This window comes from Ailuropoda melanoleuca, chromosome 13 (genome assembly GCF_002007445.2).
Source record: "Ailuropoda melanoleuca isolate Jingjing chromosome 13, ASM200744v2, whole genome shotgun sequence".
Classification (NCBI taxonomy): domain Eukaryota; kingdom Metazoa; phylum Chordata; class Mammalia; order Carnivora; family Ursidae; genus Ailuropoda; species Ailuropoda melanoleuca.
The window spans coordinates 67,396,539-67,411,257 of NC_048230.1; the positions used below are offsets into that span (position 1 = coordinate 67,396,539).

General features: G+C 54.1%; 1 protein-coding gene and 1 long non-coding RNA gene across 11 annotated transcripts in view; one reads left to right on the plus strand and one right to left on the minus strand.

Annotated features, from left to right (window-relative positions):
- Positions 1 to 5,140, plus strand: part of LOC105236342 — a 26,401-nt gene extending 21,261 nt beyond the window's left edge. For 4 of the 10 annotated variants that reach the window (XR_004619580.1, XR_004619582.1, XR_004619577.1 and 1 more), the window contains 2 exons: positions 346 to 565; positions 2,061 to 2,232. This is a non-coding gene — a long non-coding RNA (uncharacterized LOC105236342). Of the gene's footprint in view, positions 1 to 317; positions 566 to 2,060; positions 2,233 to 2,462; positions 2,522 to 2,641 lie in introns of those variants that run through there. The other 6 variants (XR_004619583.1, XR_004619579.1, XR_004619585.1 and 3 more) reach the window with 6 other exon arrangements.
- On the minus strand, positions 4,580 to 11,406 carry MYL9 (myosin light chain 9). The gene is made up of 4 exons (XM_002916419.3): positions 11,274 to 11,406; positions 7,877 to 8,086; positions 6,034 to 6,195; positions 4,580 to 5,264 (listed from the first exon to the last, which is right to left on the minus strand). Exons 2-4 carry the CDS (start codon positions 8,058 to 8,060, stop codon positions 5,092 to 5,094), a joined length of 519 nt encoding a protein of 172 aa, XP_002916465.1. The 5' UTR covers positions 8,061 to 8,086; positions 11,274 to 11,406; the 3' UTR covers positions 4,580 to 5,091.
- Between the last annotated feature and the right edge of the window lie 3,313 nt (positions 11,407 to 14,719).

The window sequence follows — 14,719 nt, forward strand, 5'->3', positions numbered from 1 at the left end:
CCCTCCCCTCCCCTCCCCCCCCTCCCCTTCCTGAATCTCAAGCCAATTCTGCACTGAGCACAGAGCCCAGAGCCCAGAGCCCAGTGCAGGGCTTGATGTCACGACCCTGAGATCATGACCTGAGCTGAAATCAAGAGTCGGGTGCTCAACTGACTGAGCTACCCAGGCGCCCCTTGAGTTCCTTTTTTACCCTTTTAGTTACTTAATTAAAACTTCATACATAGTTACCATTTATATTAAATAATCTCTGTTGAAATAACCAGTGAGGTTTCTGCCCCCGACCGATACAAATGTGTATTCTTTTGTGTCTGTTTTAGTTATTTTTTTTGACATTGTGTTTGTGAGGTCTGTCCACGGTGATGCCCGTAGCTGTGTTCATCGCCATTGCCTTGTCCATTCCACTGGTGGGCAGATGGGGCTGTTTCCAGTGTGGGGCTGTCACAGTGCCGCTGCGGCGGGCCTTCTTGCCGGGGCCTTTTGGTGAACGTGTATCCACGTTTCTGTTGGGTGTGTACATTCCTGAGAGAGGACTTGCCGAGTCTAGATGGATGTTCCGCGTTAGCAGGTAATGCCAAATTGTTTTCCGAAGTGATTGTACCTGTTTACGCTGCTCTAGCGTGTCAGGATTCTGGGTGCTCCCCATCCCCCCTCCACCAGTACTTGGTATTGGGAGTTTTTTCACTGTGGCCCCTTTGGTGGGTGTGAGCTCCATCTGTTAAGTCCCTCATCTCCCCGCTGATCTGTGATATACGACCTTTGTCGTATAGCAAGAGCCATAAACGTGTGGGTCTGTCCCTGGCCTCTGCTCTGTTCCATGGATCAGTATGGCTCTCCTCCAGCATCACACACCATCATATTTACTATAGCTTCGTGGTAAGCTCTGCCTTCTAGAAGTTACCTCTTATTTTCCTCTTCTTTTTCATAAATATCTGGCAACTCATGCCCATTTACTCTTCTTTTAAAAAGAAATTTATTTGAGAGGGGAAGAGAGAGAGTGTGCAAGCCAGAGCACAAGAGCAGGGGGAGGGAGAAGCAGATTCCCTGCTGAGCAGCGAGCCCTGTGCGGGGCTGGGATCATGACCTGAGCTGAAGGCAGACATTCAACCGGCTGAGCCACTCAGGCGCCCACCTTTTTTTTTTTTTTTTTTTTTTAAATANTTTTTTTTTTAAATACACTGTTAGATTTGGGTTGCTCATATTTTGTATAAGAGTTTTGCATCAGGGCGCCTGGGTGGCGCAGTCGTTGGCATCTGCCTTCGTCTCAGGTCGTGATCTCAGGGTCCCGGGATTGAGCCCTGTGTCAGGCTCTCAGCTCAGTGGGAAGCCTGCTTCTCCCTCTGCCCCTGCTTGTGTTCCCTCTCTTGCTGTCTTTTTCCCTCTGACAAATAAACAAAATTTTAAAAAATAAATAAAAGAGTTTTGCCCCCAAATTCATGAGTGAAACTGACCTCTTATTTTCTTTCCTGATAATATTTTTGTCTGCTTTTTGTACCATAGTTATGCTGGAATGGTCTGTGTAGTTGGGATGATCTGTTCCTTGAAAGTTTGGTAGCTCATACCCTACAAAATTATCTGGGCCCAGTGTCATCTTTGTGGGAAGTTTTTTTTTTTTAAGATTTTATTTTGTTTTTTAATTTTTTTTTAAAGATTTTTATTTATTTATTTGACAGAGATAGAGACAGCCAGGGAGAGAGGGAACACAAGCAGGGAGAGTGGGAGAGGAAGAAGCAGGCTCATAGCAGAGGAGCCTGATGTGGGGCTCTCCCATAACGCCGGGATCATGCCCTGAGCCGAAGGCAGACGCTTAACCGCTGTGCCACCCAGGCGCCCCTAAGATTTTATTTTTAAGTTATCTTTATATCCAGCATGGGGCTTGAACTTATAACCTGGAGACCAAGAGTCACACACTTTTCCAACTGAGCCAGCCAGCCCCTGTGGGAAGATTTTTAACCACCGCTTCAAATTCACCAATACATAGAAGAAAACTCCAGCTTTCTCTCTTCTATTTTTTTAAATTTTAATTCCAATATAGTTAACATACAGTGTTCTGTTAATTTCAGGTGTACAGTGTAGTGATTCCACTGTTCTGTACGTTACTCGCTGCTCATCCTGGTAAGTGTGCTCTGAATGCCCTTCACCTGTTTCACCCTTCCCCGCCCCCACCTCCCCTCTGGTGACCATTAGTTTGTTCTCTGTAGTTAAGAGTCTGGTTTTTGGTTTGTCTTTCTCTTTCCCCCCCCCCTTTTGCTCCTTTGTTTCTTAAATTTCACATATGCATGAAGTCAGTGGTATTTGTCTTTCTCTGACTGACTTAATTTCACTAGCACAATGCTCTCTAGCTCCATCCGTGTTGTTGCAAATGGCAAGATTTCATTCTTTTTTGTGAATGAGTAATATTCCAGGGTGTGTATGTGTGTGTATGTATGTATATATACACCACATCATCTTCTTTTTTTTTTTAGAGAGTGAGTGGTGGGAGGCAGAGAATTTTAAGCAAGCACCACACCCAGCATGGAGCCCGACAGGCTGGATCTCACAACCCTGAGCTCATGACCTGAGCTGAGATTGAGAGTTGGACATTTAACCAACTGAGCCACTCAGGTGCCCCTCCCTATGTTGTTTTTTGTTGTTTTTTTTTTAGTTTTCATGGATTTTTTTTTAAAGATTTTATTTCAAAGTAATTTCCATACCCAACGTGGGACTTGAACTGACAACCCCAAGATCAAGAGTCACGTGCTCTACCTGCTGAGCCAGGAAGGCGCCCCAAGAGATGGTCTTCATGGATTTAAATGCACCAGTCTTTTCCTTTGTGGTTTCTGAGTTTTGTGCCAGACTTTGAAAGTTCTGGGCATGTTTCACTGTTACCTGTAAATGTTGCCTGTGAGAGAGAAAACAGTAGCTGCTGCTGCTTTTCTAAAGAGCTGCTAGGATTTTAATAAATTAGCTCACAAATAGAAAATTGCCTTCTTCCTGGCTTCTGAATGTGCTCTATGCCTTTCTGCTCCCAGACTTTGTTCACACTTCTTCCTCCAAGCTCCACTCCTGCATGTTCCCCCCGCGTGATAGTCCTGCCCTTCCACACACAGAACAGTTCCCTTGCCCCATCCTCTGGATCTCATCAGGTCAGGCCCATGCCAGCTCAGAAACCAGTAAGGCTGGATGGGTTCTGTCCCCCCAAAGCAGGCGTGAATCTGTCCCTTTCTCTGGGGTGAAGGGGGAGTAGGCCTGTGACAGGATTGCAGACCGAGGGGTCAGAACCCAAGGAGGCTTGTTTCTAACCCTGTCCCTGCTATCTTCCAGGAAGGCTTTTGGTGCCACAGTGGCCCTGCAGAGTGCCCTGTGACCCTGATGCGGGGCATGTGTGGCCAGCGCTCTGGGGGTCCCCAGAGGACACCCACAGCCTGCACCACTCTTTGGTCCCTTCCTTGGGACTAGCTGTAGTGAGCAGCCCTCCATCTAGGGCCGGGGTTGAGGGCGTGTTCAGACGGAGTCTGTTGTGGTATTTGGGCCTGGTCAGGACTTGTTTGGGGCTGGCTCCCTCTGGAGTGGAGATCAGGGACTCGTGGAGCTCCATTTGAAGGCAAGAGAGGGGGTGTTTCATGGGGTTCATGGGGTTGCCTGGGAGGGCCAGGGCCTGGCTGGGAGGGGCCTGGTACTGAGGTAGGGCAGAGGCTTGTGGGAAATTGGATGCTTCTCAGCCAGTACATGGTCCTTTTAGTGCTCAGCACTCCCTTGGTTCGGATCTCGGACCTTTGCTGTGTGCTGTGGTTGGCTGGCTATGGGTGACCTTTAGGGAAGGCATCAGGATCACAGCGGGCCCAGCAGCTGCTCCCTGACCTTTGCTAGGGTCTAGTGGGATGTGTCTAGCCCAGGTCTGAGCTCTGTGGGGGATCTAGAGGCTGGGGTCCAGCCCTCCCTCTGCCCCAGATCCACCAGGTGACCTCAGGTAGTCCCTGCCCCTCTTAGCTGACTGTTCTTTCAACTAGTATTTCTGTTCCTCTTGTGCCCCGGGTGCCGTCGTCAGTGTCCCCATCATTCAGGTGTAACAGAGATCCCAGCCCTGCCCACCTTGTGTGCCATGTGAAAACCGGTCACATGGCTGAACTAACCGGCCCAGAGCACACGTGGTGGCTGCCTGGCGCTGACCTCAGCGAATCCCTTAAACCCATTCATGCCTACCTTCGCCTGGAGCTTCTGGGATGCGCCCTCCTCCCTGTTCCCAGAGCCTCCCTGTTCTTCCAGGAGCACCTGGCTTTCCAGGAGCATTGAGGTGTTCCTGGAGATCCAGGCTCTAGTCCTGAAGCCTGGGTGAACTTGACCCCTGTCTTCCCGGTGCCCCAGAACCCCCCATTGACATATGTGATTCCTGAGGGTCCTTCCCACTTGGGCCTCTCTCTTGAGGACTGTTTCCCGAAGGACCTCTGTCTGCCCCCCACTGCTGGTCTGGTCTCTGGGAGCCTTTCCCTGGCTGGGAGGAGGTGGGGGTCTGGGCAGCCACTAGGGACAGGAGAGGGCAGGAAGGTGTTTAGGGACTAGGAGCTCCTCTGTTTCACCCCAGCAACAGACGCATAGACCGAGAGCAGTGCTGAGACTTCTATTCAAGATTCTGCCTCCCCTGGGCACAATATCCACCCTCCATGCATCTTCTGGATCACATTCCTGGTGGGGTGGCTGGGCAGGGCACAGAGGAGGGCTCTGGCATCCTGTCCTCTCAGAAGGGACCTTGCTGAGCTTTGTGGCAGTGGCAGTGGCTGGGAAAGAGCTGTCATGCCCTGCGTGGGGGTGCAGTGAACTTGTGTCCGACAGGACACAGGGCCCATCCCGTGGGGAGCAGCCATGAGACCCAGCTCCCGAGAAGACAGTCCTCTCTCAGGGGGCGGGGTCACGGTGGAACACCGGCCTCATGTTGGCTGTGCGCCCCTTGCCTGGCACTGCACGCTCTCAGCCTGTTCCTCCACGGGGAGCTGGTCCCCTAGCCGCTCAGAGGGAGGATCCCCTAAGAGGGTCCTGTGGGGTCACGGGCATGGAGCACAGTGAATGTGGGGAGCAGGAGAGTGGGACAGGGGCCTGGGCATGGGGGGCTGGGGAGGCCTAGTCGTCCTTGTCCTTGGCACCATGCTTGAGGATGCGGGTGAACTCCACGTAGTTAAAGTTGCCTTTCTTGTCAATGGGTGCCTCTCGGTACATCTCGTCCACCTCCTCGTCTGTGAAGCGGTCGCCCATGGTGGTGAGCAGCTCCCGAAGGTGGTCCTCGTGGATGAAACCTGGGGGCAGGGCCAGGACAGGGACTCGGGCTGGGACACGCCCACACTCTCCCCCCACGGCCCCCCCACCAGTCCTCGCAGACCTTGTAGTGGGTCTCCTGCCAGTTCAAGCTCCCCAGGGCCCCAGAGGGAGGGGTTCTGCAGTGTTTCTGTGGGGTCCTTGGGGCTCTGCGTGTGGGGGCTGGATATGTCTTACTTTGACATCAGCCCTAGAGTTCCACTGCCCAAGTTTGCATGCTCACCCTCTTTCCTGGCTTTGTGACCCCGGGCAAGTTATTTAAGCTCTCTGTGCCTGTTTGATCTGGAAAATAGGGATGAAAATACGGCACCCTGGTAGGGACCATGAAGGTAGTGAAGAAATGTTCTGAATTGGGCCTGTGGCCGCCGAGAAACACTGAGGTCACTGTCGGCATCACGCTGGCCTGTCCCCAGGACAAACTACCTGTGGGACAGAAGTCTTTTGTAAGGTCTGGGGGTGGGGGCTGGTTTTTGCACCTTGTTGGCCAGAAGGGCCTGGAACAATGATTTGGCTTCTGGGAAGGTCTAAAGTGGAGGCAGTGTGCTGGGCCAACAGGTGAGCTCAAGATGTGGGAAGCCTCGGTGGATGTGGGCTGTTGGGGTCTAGCATCTGGGGGATTAATGTTCTGGCCTTTGGGGACACAGGCCCTGAAGTCCCAGCACAGCCCAGCCCCACTTGCATCCTCGGGGGCGCCCTGGGTGAAACGCTCGACCCCAGCCCTGACCAGGCCTCCAGCAGGGGTCTGCTGACCTGAGGCCTCCTCGTCGAAGCAGGCGAAGGCGTTTCGGATCACGTCCTCGGGGTCTGTGCCGTTCAGTTTCTCCCCAAACATGGTGAGAAACATGGTGAAGTTGATGGGCCCTGGGGCCTCGCTCATCATGCCCTCGAGGTACTCATCAGTGGGGTTCTTCCCTGTGGTAGGTGGGACGTTCCTGCTGTCATTCCTCTGTCCCCTCCCACCTCCCTGTCCCTTCCCTTCGTGGCCCGTGAGAGTCCCACAGGCAGGAGATAAGTTCTGTAAACTGTAGAGCGTCTTGCCGGGGTGGCCAGCGTTCTGACTGCTCCCTCCCCTGGGCTCACCAGGCCTCCTTGACAAGTTAAGGCCTGTGGTCCAGATATCCATGACCTCTTGGGTGGAAAGGCCACAGCGTGCTGGCTGCCCGTGGCGTCCGCTGCTCCACCTGCCTTACTGCATTAACTTTCACCACGCGAGGTCGCCATTCTCACCCCCATTTCACAGGTGTGGGACCTGAAGCACAGAGGCCAGGTGATTTATCCAAGGTCACACAGCAAGTAAGAAGTGGAGCCTGCATTTTAACCCGGGCAGCTAGACTCCAGATTCCAGGCAGAGTTTTGAAAGTGGTTAAATCAGTGAGCTGTGGTGTCACAAAGACTGGAGTCTGGATCCCAGCTCTGTGCTTTCATGTCCCCTGCCTCTTAGGACAGTTGTCAACATGGCAGCACCAGTGGTTGTAAAACGCACAGGACAGCTGGTGGCCTGGCCCCGTGGACTTGTTAGCTGCTGGGTTCAAATTCCGGCTCTCCCACTTAGTGGCTGTGTGACCTCAGGCAAATTATTTCACCTCTCTGAGCCCCTGTTCCTCATTTATAACGTGGGAATGATAATCCCATCTACCCAGTAGGATGGCTTTGAGATTTATGATGCCTTGCAACTGCTGCCGCCGCTTGCTCCCGGAGGATGAGTTCTTAACCAGAAGGCCACGACTGACCTGTGGCCCCACAGACAAGAGCTACAAACAGGAATGCAGGTTTTTCTGGGTAGATGCCCAGGGTCCGATGTCAGCCCCCCAACTCAGGGCTGCACGGTCCTCCCACCGGACTTCCTGGGCGTATACACGAGGACCTCAGTCACCACTGCACAGGAAGGGAAAGGGGCAGAGTGGGGCTGCCCTGCTATGAGGGGCAGGGCCAGGGACTCACTCAGGCCTGTCTGGCCTCAGTGCTTGGGCTGGGGGCTTCCTGTCTCCGCCAGCCAGTGTCTGACCTGGACGAAGGGCCCGCCAGGAACTAGGACTGGGGGTGGTATCTGTGGCAAGCACAGGGAGGGGCCGTGGGGGCAGGGCCAGAGACCTGGGCGGGGGTTCCTCATCTGAGCAGTGGTGAATTGTACGAGGTTCCTGAGCCCTTTCAGCTCTAAGATTCTGACTGTGGGGAAGTCGTGGGAGTCAGAGAGGCTCTAAGGACCTCATGTGGGTGAGTTCTGAAGTGGGGGCACTCTGGCCTCCCCTCCAGCCTCAGTTCGCCATCCGTACAGTGGAAAGTCTGTGCAGTTCCAGCTTTCTTCAGTCGCCCATCCTTTTCTTTGAAGTGCAACCAGGCAGCCCAACCACAAACCTGCCTGAGGCAGGCCAGCTCTGGAGTGAGCTTGTCTGGGTTCAGATCCAGTGGCCCAGCTGCTCTGTGCCTCAGTTTCTCTGTTCAGGGGAGAAAGTACTGGCAGCTGCTCCCCAGGATGGGCGCCACCTGTCCCTCCACGGAAGGACTCCCTACGCGATAAGCAGCCCCACTGCTGGCTCCAGTTGTAACCCCCTCGGGACCCACTTAGACCCCAGCCACTCCCGTCCCTGCTCACCCAGTGAGGCCAGCATGTCATGCAAGTCCTCCTTGTCAATGAAGCCATCTCGGTTCTGGTCGATCATGTTGAAGGCCTCCTTAAACTCCTGGATCTGGGACTGGTCAAACATGGCGAAGACATTGGATGTGGCCCGCTGTGGCCGCTTCTTGGTGGTTTTGGCCTTGGCCCGCTTACTGGACATCTTGGCTTCAGGTGGGTGGGGCTTCCCTGCAGGAAGTGGGTGTGGGGGTTAGAGCCTATGACCCTGGGCCTGGGAATCTTCCTGCCTCCCCCAGACCCGCTGTCAGTGCCTGGGCCTGGCATTCAAGGCCTCCCACAGGCTTGGGCTCCTGTCATGCTGCTCCTCACAAAAGCAGACAGACGTGGGCTCTGGGATCGTAAACAGCTTCTCTACCTCTCTGAGTTTCCTCATCTGGGAGCGGGGATGTGAGGAATGCCCAGCAGTAGGGAATAACTGACTCTGTGCCCGAGAAGCCCCTGGAATGGGGCCAGGCACAGAGAAGCTCTTTCTGCTGTGGCTGTTTGGGTAAGGTGCTCAGGACTGGGCTCGGTGCCAACCTGCCCCCGCTTTCTCTCTCCCTTAATCCTTTATAGCATTTACACTGAACATCTCTCCCCTCCAGGTGACAAAGTGGGTTGAAAGTGGGAGGCTGCGAGGCTTCCTGGCAGCTCCTCCTGCCCGCAGCAGTAAGGAGCTGGATGGGCGGCCCTGCATTCCTGACGTTCTTGTCATGTCCTCCTCCTCCTCCTCCCTCCTCTCCATCCCTCTGTGCGCCCTGCTCTGGATGTTCCGGAAGGCATATGCTCTGGGCATTCTCCCCTCCCCCAGCCAGCCCACACTTGATCAGCCCCTAAGGTAGGCGAGAGATCTGATTTGTTCTCGCTCTTCCGAGCTTATAGGGGCATGACGCTCCCCCGGGTTGAGAGCCCCAGCTTCTTGTCACCCTTGTCTAGCTAGACCTGTCCTCCTAGCTTCCAGCCAGTCTCTCCCATCCCATAGAGACCCAGACCTGTACCACCTGTCATTTCACCTTGAAGCCCTTGAAGGTTCCTGGAACAAGTCTGGGCCCCTGAGCCTGGCGTTCAAGACCCTGTGTGAACCCCCTCCAACCTTTCTCTCTGACCGTGGCACCCTTCACCGTGTCCTTCTTGCCATCTGTGATTCTGCCGTGCTGGACCTCTGGATGTTTTCCAGATAACCCCAGACTTTCCTTCTTGGTCCCTCACCCCAAATGCCCTTCCTTTTCCAGCCTAGTTCTTGAGACACCCCCTTGGGGAGCAGTTTCCACACCCTTGCTTTGACAGCACTTAGAGGTCTTTCTCTCCCTCCCCTGATTTACCAATAGGCTAGTAGATGATTGTTTAATGAATGGCTGTGAGGGCAACTGCAGCCAGTCTATTGCTCCCACCGCACAGATGGGGAAACTGAGGCACAGCAAGGCATGCTTTCCCTGAACCCCTGTCAGGGCCTGTGGGGCCTATGTCCCTGAAGACCTAGTGCCGTGTGCCCCTCAGCTGGGGCAGTTGTGGGCCTGGCTGAGGCCCCAGGACTACTGCCCACCCCCTTTCTCCTCTGCCCTGAGCCCTTGGTTGAGGGCCTGCCTCCAGGAAGCCTCTGCCTGTTTTTAGCCCCAAACTGTGTGGTTGTGAATGTTCCTCAACGATCTCCAGGCCTTTATAACCCATGACCCTGTTCCAGTCATTCTCCGACTTTGGTCTTCGAGTTCTTAAACGCTCAGCAGGGAACCTGGGCAGCACTGGCCCTTCCCTTCTGCAGGGCCACAGCTGCCTGTAGTCATGACACACGGGCTGCTGTGTCCTACTGGCCTGAGACACACTTGGCCCTGGGTGATTCTTCATGGTTCGGGGTGGGTAGACAAAAGCCCTTCTCACCCATGACCTGGGTCAGAGTGGGATGGTGGCATCAGCAGGGGTTTAGTGCTTTGAGAGGCCCAGTCCTTCCCTGAGCCCATTGTTCACCAGGAACTTTGACTCATGGCCCCCGGGGAAGGCAGCCAAGTACTCCATGGCCATGAGAGGCTGTGATGGTTATCACTATTGCCACGACCCTCCTGTCTGCACAGCTCCAGGGCAGACTCAGCCTGGAGGAGAGAGGACGCCACAGCCGGAGGCAGGAATGGCTAGGATCTCACCCACTGCTGTGATCCTGGCTGGACCCTTCTGGCTTCATGGCCCCCCCTTCCCCACCCTCTTTGCTCCAGAGGCCATGACGTGGCTGAAAGCACTGAACATAGGATTTGTCCACCCCAGCAGTCTTGGGAAGCAGGGTGAGGCTCAACCCCCCACCTCACCTGTGCAGTTTAAGAAGTGATGCCCGAGAAAGGAAGTGGCATGCCCATGAGAGGGATAGAGTCCAACAACTTGGGCTCGGCTTGGGTCAGTGAGTGGTAATGGCCAGCCCTTGGCGCCCTTGACGCCTGAACACAGAAGGAAACACGTCCTAAGAGGCTCATGGTGGGCCTACTGCAGCTAAGGGCTCGGTGTGACCAGAGGCAGTTTCTAGGCTTGGTTGAGGAAATGGGGTCAGAGACAGGCTAGGTCCTTAGCCCTGGAGACATCCCCTCCTGCTCCTGGAGGTCCTAGACATTAGGGATCAGACATAACTGGTATTTGGACTGGCTGCAAATAGGTGCCACCTCCCCCCTTCTAGTGCCTGAAATCCCCCCCCNGTAACAGCAAAGACAAGGCCAGTGTCCCCCGGTTATCTCTCGGTCCCTGTGGCTGGTAGTGACAGGCGCCTTGCTAGGAAACTCACCTCTGCAGCTGAGTTATCAATAGACTTATTCCTGAGGGCAGCTGGAGGGCAGGAAAGGAGGAGCAGGGACCACGGTCCCCCAGCCCAGGTCTCTGTCCAGCCCCCAGAGCGCTGGGCAGACCCTCCCCACCCAACAGGTACAGTTGGGCAGATGGCCCAGTACGGGGAAGCCGCAAGTGCCAGCGCAGAGCGCTGGTGTATATGGGGTGGGGTTACCCCAGTCTCCATCCCTCTCTCCTGCCCCAGGAGTTCTGGGGGAGTCGCAGGGAACCTTGCAGGGCTCAGTTTCCTGCCTGACACACATGCGTTTACTGGGGCAGGGGACACCGGCGATCACAACCCCCTCCCCTCCTTCTGGGCCGTCCAGAGCTCCGGGCTCGGTGTCTATAACTCCGTAGCAAAGGGGCAGGGCCCAGACAGAGTTCCCTCGCCAGAGAACCGCCGGCTGCCCGAGCCTGGAACAGTCTCCCTGCGGCCCACCCCCGGCCAGAGACCCCGTGTGACCCGCAGCTCGCAGCCCCAGCCCCATGAGGGCTGTCCTTGCTGAGACCCTCCGGTGTCCCCGTCCATGGGGCCGTCACACCGCCGCCTCTAGCCCCTCGCGGCCACGACTCCCACCTGGTGCGGAGAAGGCGCTCGCTCACTCGCTCGCTCGCTGGCTGCGCGGAGCCGGTGCGGGGCCGCGGGCCGTCGGTCCGGCTCCCGCCTCGGCGGGGCAGGGGCGGGGCAGGGCGGCGCGCGGGCGCAGCCTTATTTGGCCTTGACACACGGCCGGCGGCGGGGGCGCCTTCCCCGAGTGGGCAGGGGAGGTGATGCCGGGAAGCGATGCGGGGCAGCGCGGGGCCTCCTCTTCCCTGATTGTCAGGGGAGGGGGATTTATCTGGGCCGCCCCTTCCTCCCCAGTGAGGCGGGCAGAACAACCAGGGCCTCCAGTTCTCAGGCCCTACCCGAATCTTTCCCCCACAGGCCCCCCGCGCCTAGCCCGGTCCCGTGGGAGGGCTTCCTTCCATCAGGCCAAGTATGGCTTTTTTCCCCAGTCGTAAAGGAGGCGTGTCAGACGGCCCCGCCATCCTTACGTGACGAGTCACTGGTGTGGGGGCTCCCCTGGGGCTTGGGTAGGACTTCTGGGGACAGCCCACCTCAGCCAAGTCACTGTCCTTTCCAGCTGGCCTCAGTTTCCTGTAAAATGTCAGGGTGGTGGGGAAGATTCAGGAAAAAAGAGTGGCCAGAAAGAGCCAAATAGCACCCTGGGGCCCAGTGAGAGGGGCTGGGGGAGCAGGGGTGCCTCCTCAGGGTGACAGCACCCCTTACCCACTCTTGTTGGCATTAGTTGGAGGAGGGAGTCAGGTCAGACCCACTTGCTCCCCCATGACGCATCAGGTCCTGTCCATCACCTGTACCCTTGAAGGAACATGCTAGCCACCAGTGCTGCAGCCAGGCTTCCCTTCCCCTTCCCGACCCGCTTTGGACTAACACAGACCTTCCAACACCCAGTACTTACTCTGTCGATAAGAACTGACACCCATTCCGTGGGAGGCGCTGTGCCGGGTGCTGGGGAAACAGCACTGGACTAAAGTAACCATGCTGGGGAAGCCGTTTTTGTGAGGGAAATGCAATGAACAAGTAGCTACAGGGCTCGGAGAGAGAAGTGGGTTCCTTGAAGGAGAATAAAGCAGTGACGAAAGAGAGAAAGGAGGGTGCCTCCTGGGAAGTGACATTTGGGACAAGCAGAAGCCATACCCGGGGAGTGTTGGAGGCAGGTAGGGGGAGTGTGCCCAGCTCCAGGTCTAGGAGCACCCAGAGGTGAGTGTGACTGTGGGGAAAAGGGTGGGAGATGAGGTCTAAGAAGGAGTGGGGACCTAGCCTGGGGCTCCTTGTAGGCCACCATGAGACATCAGAGTTCTGAGCAGAAGGATGACATGATCTGGCTTATGTTTTAACTGAATCCCTCTGGGTGAGACCAGTGAGGAGCTTTCCAGCGAGACGATGTGTTCAGACTAGTGTGGTAGCAGTGGAGCTGGGGAGAAGGGGTGGGGTTCTGGAAATACTCCGAAGCTGCCTCCAGTAGGATTTGCACATGGATTGGAACGTGTGTGAAAGAGAAGAGTCAAGGATGACTCCGAGGGTTTTGGTCTGAGCAGTGGGAGGGGGAGAGCTGCCACTTTGTCACCTGGGTCGGCTATGGGAGGAGCAGGTTTGAGGAGAGAGCAGAATTCTGTTTTGGACCTATTAATTTTTTTAAAACTGTTAACTTTGAAATGATTTCAGACTTACAATAAAGGTATGGGAACTATAGAAAGAGTTCACCCGGCCTCTCCAATTGTTAATATTTGGCTTTATTATATTCTCTTCTGTGTGTTTATGTGTGTGTATCCTGCCCCTGCCAGCATCATTTGGAGTAACTTGATTCTTCATTACCCTTTTACCTGAAAAGGAGATTCTTTTCCAAATCCATAGTACATTTATCAAAATCAGAAAATTTTAACGTTGACTTAATACTGTTATCTGATTTACAATCCATATCCAGGTTTTGTCAATGATCCCAAAAACGTCCTTTATGGAAATTTTTTTTCTGGTCCAGGAGCCAATCCGAGGTTATCATGTTTCTTTAGTGTGTGTGTGTGTGTGTGTGTGTGTGTGTGTGTGTGTTGGTTGGGGGGATAAAAAAAACCACAACAGAAAACCATAAAAGTTACCATTGTAACCATTTGAAATCTGTAGTTGAGGGGCATTAAGCACATTCACGTTGTTGTGCAGCAATCGCCGCCCCCCAGGTGCCCCACAATTGATTTTTGTGTATTGATCTTATTTCCAGGAACATTACTGAACTCATTCATTTACTAATACTTTATTTATGGATACTTTAGGATTTTCTATATGAAAGGTCATGTTATCTGCAAATAGAGACAGTTTAACTTCTTTCTTCCCAGTCTGGGTTTCATTCATTCATTCATTCATTCATTCTCTTGCCTAATTGCCCTGGCTGGGCAACATTGCCCTCCAGTATGTCAAGTAGAAGTAGTAAAAGTGGGGGGCACTTGGGTGGCTCGGTCAGTTGAATGTCCAACTCTTGATTTTGACTCAGGTCATGATCTCAGGGCTCTGGGATGGAGCCCCTCATGGAGCCCTGTGATGGGCTCCATGCTCAATGGGGAGTCTGCTTTGAGATCTTCTCCCTCCCTTTCCTCCTGCCCCTCCCCCCTGCATTTGCTTGCTCTCTTGTGCATACACGTTCTCTCTCTCTCTCTCAAATAAATAAATCTTTAAAAAAAGAAGTAGTAAAAACAGACATCCTTGTGTTGTTCCTGATCTTAGGGAGAAAGCTCATTCGCCATTAAATATGATATTAGCTGTGGGTTTGTCTTGGATGTGCTTTATCAGCTTGAAGTTCTATTCCTGGTTGCTTTTATTGTGAAAGAATGTTGGGTTTTATCAAATGCTTTTTATGCATCTGTTGAGAGGTCTTTAATCTCTCTCTCTCTCTCTTTTTTTTTTAAGACTTTTTATTTTTTTGAGAGAGGGAGACTCAGAGAGCACAAGCAGGGGGAGAGACGGAGAGGGAGAAGCAGGCTCCCTGCTGAGCCGGGAGCTGGACGTGGGGCTCGATCTCAGGACACTGAGATTATGACCTGAGCCAAAGCCAGAGGCTCAACCATCTGAGCCACCCAGGCGCCCCTCTTTAATCCCTTCTAATATGGAACTGTTCCTTAGCTTTTGTGTTTCATGACACGGACATTTTTGGAGAGTGCAGGCCAGTTACATGGCGCTCCCTCACGATTAGCTTCAAGTTATGGATTTTTTTTTAAGATTTATTTATTAGAGAGAGAGTGTGCACAGACGTCCATGCATGAGCAGGGGAAGGGGCAGAGGGAGAGGGGAAGAGAGAGAATCTCAAGCAGACTCCCCACTGAGCACAGAGCCCAATGTGGGGCTTGATCTCACGACCCTGAGATAATGACCTGAACCGAAATCAAGAGTCCGACACTCAACCAACTGAGCCACCCAGGCGCCCCTCAAGTGAGGGATTTTTGACAGGAATATCACAGAAATGATGTTGTGCCCTT